The sequence below is a fragment of the Alternaria novae-zelandiae genome (assembly GCF_023758075.1).
Source record: "Alternaria novae-zelandiae strain BMP 2774 chromosome Unknown scaffold_35, whole genome shotgun sequence".
NCBI lineage: Eukaryota > Fungi > Ascomycota > Dothideomycetes > Pleosporales > Pleosporaceae > Alternaria > Alternaria novae-zelandiae.
The window spans coordinates 192,221-199,143 of NW_026056995.1; the positions used below are offsets into that span (position 1 = coordinate 192,221).

Below are 6,923 nucleotides of genomic sequence, written 5' to 3' on the forward strand. Positions count from 1 at the left end.
CCTGAACGATACATATTACACCAACAATGTCTGGCGTACATGCTCATAAACATGACTATGCCGATTCATTTCAGTATAATGAGTGTACAAGGCCTTGGGATCATTTAGAGAGATAGGTATCAGTAAGGCCACCTACCAGCCTATTTCCAAATTCCGCGCCCTCGCCAAAGATGGCCTCAGGCACGCCGCCAGAATACCAAGCTCTCCACAACATCGCGCGAACAAACACCGCATCGGCCCCGCGTCTGCGAAAAAAGGCGGATCCAGATAGAAACGCAAGATCCACGTGAAGCGATTAGATAGGTAATCTTACCTAGGTAGAACATCCGCATGCCCGCGCCGCCACGCCCGAGCGGTCAACGGCATGCGCAATTTCCCCCAAAACCCTTGCATACAACAGGATGATATGTACGTGCCGTGCATACGGGAAAGTCATCTTCCTGACAGACGGCATGCGTGCGCAGCTGCACGCAAGGCAAGCCATCCAGGACCTGATCGACGCGCCACGCGCATTTAGCGGTAGATCAACCACGGCACCGGATCTGATGGAATTTCACCACCTTCGCCTGTCACCGCAGTCCGAGAAGACCATTTCTCCGGGCGCTTGAAAGACGCATAAAGAGCGCGTAGGAAGGGATAATCCCACTTTCTAATAACACATCATACAATCGCGTTATCTGACACGTATAACTTGCTGAGACAAGGGGGGTTGCATACCTGCAACTCCAACTGTTAGTGGCGCCCGGGAGCTGATACATCCGGAGCTCGACAGCTCCATCTTGGAACGAAGCTTAGCCTGGCTTGCCAGCCAATGCGGGACAGGCTGTGTCTCCATCCGTCTGCAATTTGCAGCTACCTATGCCCGTTAGGGTAATGTGGGTGGCTGATTCTGGGACGGATTCGGTATCCTGGAGTGCAGTTGTGTGGGTTGGGATGATGGGTCCTGCTGCACGGCGCATTTTTGCTGTGTGTTGCGGCCAGAGAGGGCGCGTTCGGCGGCCGAACGTAGGGAATGGGTCGTAGAGATCCCGCGCCGCAAATTTGCCTTGCGGGTGGATGTGTGGAGAGGGAGATTGTGTGTTTGTTTGCCGTTATAGATCTGTATCTTTTGTCCTCACGTTGAAGTCGCGCATACGTTCGTTCGTCGTTGTCTTTCGCTGTACATTCCCCGAATACCACGCTACCTAGGTACCCAAAGGTTCCGCTCCGTCCGCTTTCGGAACCGCCACGCTAGAAGCACATCGTCATGTCTGAGGTCAGGATAGATACCGACTGCGCATTCGACGTGCAAACACCATTGCTCGAGAAGAAAAAGATGGTTGTAGGAGTACCGCCGGTGTTTGAGAGCCTCACGAAGCAGCTCGACAAGATTGTAGAGCAGCCACTACTCGGCCCGAAGACCAAGTTCCCCGCAGGTAGGAAGCCTACTGAGTTCTGGTGGCGAATGTAAATTGACCAGCTGGATAGCTACGTTTGCGTTTGCGCGTAAAGATGTGTCAGGCAGGCGGCTACCGCAGGCTATTGCCCATCGAGGGTACATGGCTAAACACCCCGAGAACACTATGGCCTCGTTAAGAGGAGCAGTCGAGGCAGGCGCAGATGCTCTTGAGACAGACATACATCTGACGAAAGATGGTGTAGTCGTATTGTCGCATGTGAGTTTATCAGATTTTACCCCGATCGTATACTGACTATTCTGTAGGACAGAAACCTGAGAAGATGCTTTGGCAGGCCCGAAAAAGTTATAGATTGCGACTATGAGTTTATAAGCAAGCTGAGAACGCTGCAAGCACCTCATGAGCCGATGCCTCGTCTTATTGATTTGCTCGAATATCTTGCGCAACCTGGATTGGAAGACATTTGGGTTTTGCTCGATATCAAGGTATGTTGTGCTAGCCGAGTTGTACAGGCACTTGCTGACGCGATACAGCTCGATAACGATGCCGACGATGTGATGCGCTTGATTGGTGAAACAATCAACAGCGTGCCTGCTTCTCCATCCAGACCGTGGAGTAAGCGCATTGTCCTTGGGTGCTGGGCAGCCAAATTCCTTCCGCTATGTTCGCGATATCTGCCCGGCTTCTCGATTTCGCATATTGGCTTCTCAACACTCATTGCGTCACATTTCTTCAGTGTGCCGAACGTCTCGTCCAATATGGCCCAGGCCATTCTCATGACGCCATGGGGCAGGATGTTCATACGGCGAGCTCAGAGCGACGGTCGGCCCGTGTACGGATGGACGGTGAACTCGGAGAGCCGGATGCGTTGGGACATACGGCAGGGCCTTGACGGCGTCGTGACGGACGACCCGAAGCTATTTCTGGAGATTCGGAGGTCATGGCACGAGGGAACCAAGGACGGCGTGACGATGTTGATGTGGCTGGATGTGCTGCGGTACAACTTCTTCTGCATGATCTATACCTTCTTGTTCCAGTGTTACTTTGGGTTCCAGGGCAAGTCGTTAGTCAGGATAAGGGAAGAAGAGGAGGAGCAATAGACAGCAGTATGCGAAAATTGACAACAACCTTTACTATTGTGGGTAGTGGTAATGTGGTGATTATTCACGATCGTGGTGGCACGCCAACCTAGGGAAAAATTGAACAGCCTAGAGCCTACGTTAACGTTAGGTCACCTACTTTGCAAGGTTTTGGGTCAACGTAGTCTGCAGACCTGTTCAGTTTTTTTCTTGTATGAGGTGGTGGTGTCAAGGCAATGGTGTTGTGGAGAGAGCTATGACGGCAGGGTCCAAACATTTGGCGACCCGACGCGTGCACCCCGCCCAGAGCGCGTTCGCAGCCCACCACGTCCGTCGCTGACCACCACCACCATGCCCAGGTACGCGCGCGTATATCTCAGACTGCGGTCACATGGTGTAGCTAATCTGTATCAGAGAAATAATAACACTGCAGGCGGGCCAGTGCGGCAACAGCGTCGGGCAGCAGTTCTGGCAGCAGCTGTGCCAGGAACACGGCATCAACCGCGACGGCAACCTCGAGGACTTCGCGACCGAGGGCGGCGACCGCAAAGACGTATTCTTCTACCAGTCCGACGACACCCGCTACATCCCCCGCGCCATTCTTTTAGATCTCGAGCCCAGAGTGCTGCACTCGATCCAGTCGAGCGCCTACAAGAACATCTACAACCCCGAAAACTTCTACATACACAAGGATGGCACCGGCGCCGGCAACAACTGGGGCATGGGCTACAGCATGGGCGAGCAGGTGCACGAGGACATCCTGGACATGATTGATCGCGAGGCAGACGGCTCCGACTCGCTCGAGGGCTTCATGATGCTGCACTCCATCGCTGGCGGCACGGGATCCGGTCTCGGCTCCTACATGCTCGAACGCCTCAACGACAGGTTCCCCAAGAAGCTCATCCAGACCTACAGTGTCTTCCCCAACACGCAGGACGGCGACATAGTGGTCCAGCCATACAACAGTCTGCTGAGCATGAGAAGGCTGACGCAGAATGCAGACTCCGTGGTAAGCTGCCCAGTGTACTTGCATATATTCATACTGACCTCCCAGGTTGTCCTCGACAACGGAGCCTTGACTAGAATCGCTGCAGACCGACTGCACGTTATGAACCCGTCGTTCGAGCAGACCAACCAGCTGGTGTCTACCGTCATGTCCGCCAGTACCACGACCCTTCGCTACCCCGGATACATGCACAACGATCTTGTTGGCATCGTCGCATCGCTCATTCCCACGCCGCGCTGTCACTTCCTCATGACTTCATACACCCCCTTCTCTGGCGAGAACGTAGAGCAGGCCAAGACGGTTCGCAAGACAACCGTCTTGGACGTCATGAGACGACTGTTGCAGCCTAAGAACCGCATGGTCTCCACCAACCCCACCAAGAAGAGCTGCTACATGTCTATCCTGAACATCATCCAGGGAGAAGCGGATCCCTCAGATGTATGTTCCTTCCTATTGACCGCTTGAATCTAGCTCACTGACTATTCAGGTACACAAATCGCTTATGCGCATTCGCGAACGACGTCTCGCTACCTTTATACCCTGGGGCCCCGCCTCCATTCAAGTCGCGCTGACCAAGAAGTCGCCCTACGTGACCTCTTCGCACCGCGTCTCCGGACTCATGCTCGCAAATCACACGGGTATCGCCACGCTCTTCAAGCGCATAGTCGCACAATACTCCACCCTCCGTAAACGAAACGCCTTCCTTGAAAGCTACAAGCGTGAAGTGCCCTTCAAGGATGGTCTCGGCGAGTTCGACGAAGCTAAGGAAGTCGTTCAAGGTCTGATTGCAGAATACGAAGAGGCCGAGGATGCCGATTACTTGACCAAAGAGACGGCGCCGCCTGCGGATGAGGAAGCTGACAAGAGAGTCGGCTAGAAGTCACCTGAGCAACTATTGGATTTGGCATCGGCGTCATTGGATGGTGCAGTGGAGTCAAGGGTACCCGACTTTCAAGTCTATTTCGCGGCGTTGGCGGACATGCAACGTAGGCTACAGACCTACCGTGATTCTGAAATTTATCATCTTCCACATTCTTCGAATCGTCGTACCGATTGTGGTCATCATGGTGGAAGATATCACGGCTCTTGCTAGTTCTGTAAGGGCGGACTGATTTGAAGAGAACGCCAGGAGTTTGTATGGTAGCGAGCGCAAGATAATCGATCCATCGAGGTCTACCACGGATCGCTAATTCAAGAAACCAATCCACTGACTGTGTGGTTGTAGGCGTGTAGCAAATGGACCGTGGTACCGTGACTGGAAAGCTGTGGTGATTGGCATTCTTTTGCATCTCTATTGCTGACCCAAATCACTTCAATGGACAACCACAGATCAGTGCATTGAACCCCACGAGTGAACAGGAATGCTTCACTCCTACACGTATAAAGCGTACGCAGTTTTCTCCCTGCAAAAAAAACTTTTGTAGCAAGTCAACTGTGCCTACTCGCCTACGACTACACTCACCACCAAATCAACCAACCACAGAAACACACAACATCTCGTGGGAACAGCCCAAGACACCAAAGCTTTCACCCAAGATGTTCGCGTTAAGCATCCGCTCCATCACTAACTCTAGAGTCGTTGGCCCCCTAGCCATCTTCGCCCTCTCCACACAAACCCGCACCCTTTACTTCTGCGGCCCCAAGCAAGGCGATCACGATGCAAACCTACCCATCTCCGAACACTACCACGCGCGTCTACGAGCATCATCGAATCTAAAACCAAGATCCACCGCAGACCCGGCACCACCAACCACTACGCCTACCCGTCCTACTCCTCCTCCTCCCACTCAGCCTACCACTACAACAGACACAATCCCCACCCTTCGTATCTCCGTCACGCACGCGCCACCACCAAACCTATCAGCCCGGCATACAATGCCGTCTGCCAACAAGCACGAGATCGAGAATTTTAGGAAGGCGTTTGGGCAGATGGAGGCAGCAACTCACGATGTGAACACAGACTACAACAACACGCTTGCCATCATCCAGGAGGTTGCAAGGCTCCAGTTTGAGCTGGGGAGGGGCCAGGTTGAGGGGAAGCCTTTTGAGGAGCTGGAGAAGGTTAGGGGGGAGATTGAGGATTTGAGGTGTGTGTTTGAGAGGATTGGGAGGAGGTGGGGTATCTAGGCTTCACGATAACCAAAAAAAAAACTTGAACAGGCCTGCAGCCTACATTAACATTGCAAGATACAAAGTATGTAACTTGACGTTAACGTAGAGCCTACATTAATATTTAAAGAAATACAAATTATTTAACCTAACGTTAACGTGGGGTATATGTTAATACAGAAAGATGCAAAGTGTATAACTGAACGTTGACGTAGACTCCAGGGTGTTCAGGTTTTTCATAGGTTGGCGTGGGGCGGTGTTGGAGATTGTGGATATGTGTGGTTCTACAAAGATTGGTCGTGCAGTAGCTTCGCGGGAGTCTTGAGATCACCATGAAAGTCATATCTGAACAGGAACAAACGTTCTTCGAAACTAAACCAGAATGCAAAACGATGAGTGGTATACAGCATATTTCCCACCTCCTCCCAACGCAAAAACGACGCCTCTCCAAGCCTCACTGCCTCGCATATTTATGCAGCAACCATACATCCCCCTCACGCCCCATCCTTATAACCCAACCCCCCAGCCTTAACATCAAACTCAATCAGCTCATCCAACCCACAAACCTGAAACAACTCCCGCGGACCATACCTCTTCCCATCCCCCTCCACACTCTCCACATGCCCCGCCTTCATCTGTTGCACCGCCTTCCTAACCGCAGGATACACAACCTCGCAGGCCAACAGCGGGAAAATAGCAAGTTTATACCCCATGGCCTTGCATTCTTCGACCGAGAAATCAGGGGATACGCCGCCGGGCACGCTGTTAAAGAGACAAGGTGTGGGAGCTAGATCGGAGCATATGCGCTGCGCGTCTGAGGCGGTTGTCACGCCTTCCAGGAACGCCATGTCTGCGCCTTGAGCGACTGCCGCACGGAGACGTCGGAGGGCTTCTTCGTACCCGAATCCTTGCAACGCGTCCGTTCGAGCGATGATGACAATGTCGCCGCCACTTGCCTCGCGCGCTAATCTCGCAGCCCGGATCCGTGCTTCAAACTCCTCGATGTCGACGAGTTGCTTGCCATTGAGGTGCCCGCACCGCTTGCTCACGATTTGGTCTTCGAGGTGCAGGCCGGCGACGCCCGCGCGGATGTACGAGGTTACTGTGCGGCCGACCATGACGGGCCCGCCGTAGCCCGTGTCTGCGTCGGCGATTAGGGGCGTCGAGGGCGAGAGCGAGGCGAGCATGCTGGCGTTGGTGAGCATGTCTGTGAAGGTGGCTATGCCCATGTCGGCGGCGCCGAGGCGGGACATTGTTGTTCCTGCGCCTGTCTGGACATGTGTTAGTTGGTTTGGTTTGGTGTTGTTTGATATCTGGGGGGGGGGGGATTTT

The 6,923-nt window shown here is 53.3% G+C and overlaps 4 protein-coding genes across 4 annotated transcripts; 3 read left to right on the forward strand and 1 right to left on the reverse strand.

Moving 5' to 3' along the window:
- Positions 1 to 1,246: 1,246 nt before the first annotated feature.
- On the forward strand, positions 1,247 to 2,497 carry J4E88_010574 (uncharacterized protein; the record flags this gene model as incomplete). Its single annotated transcript, XM_049404165.1, has 4 exons — positions 1,247 to 1,415; positions 1,468 to 1,655; positions 1,703 to 1,882; positions 1,931 to 2,497. The coding sequence occupies 4 exons, from the start codon at positions 1,247 to 1,249 to the stop codon at positions 2,495 to 2,497; spliced, it is 1,104 nt and encodes a 367-aa protein (XP_049250130.1).
- Positions 2,498 to 2,827: 330 nt separating this feature from the next.
- Positions 2,828 to 4,359, forward strand: TUB4 (gamma-tubulin; the record flags this gene model as incomplete). The annotated part of the gene is made up of 4 exons (XM_049404166.1): positions 2,828 to 2,835; positions 2,891 to 3,485; positions 3,531 to 3,920; positions 3,970 to 4,359. 4 exons carry the CDS (start codon positions 2,828 to 2,830, stop codon positions 4,357 to 4,359), a joined length of 1,383 nt encoding a protein of 460 aa, XP_049250131.1.
- A 659-nt stretch (positions 4,360 to 5,018) lies between these two features.
- J4E88_010576 (uncharacterized protein) lies at positions 5,019 to 5,609 on the forward strand (the record flags this gene model as incomplete). The annotated part of the gene is made up of 2 exons (XM_049404167.1): positions 5,019 to 5,026; positions 5,057 to 5,609. 2 exons carry the CDS (start codon positions 5,019 to 5,021, stop codon positions 5,607 to 5,609), a joined length of 561 nt encoding a protein of 186 aa, XP_049250132.1.
- A 476-nt stretch (positions 5,610 to 6,085) lies between these two features.
- On the reverse strand, positions 6,086 to 6,844 carry J4E88_010577 (uncharacterized protein; the record flags this gene model as incomplete). Its single annotated transcript, XM_049404168.1, has 1 exon — positions 6,086 to 6,844. The coding sequence occupies one exon, from the start codon at positions 6,842 to 6,844 to the stop codon at positions 6,086 to 6,088; it is 759 nt and encodes a 252-aa protein (XP_049250133.1).
- Positions 6,845 to 6,923: the final 79 nt, after the last annotated feature.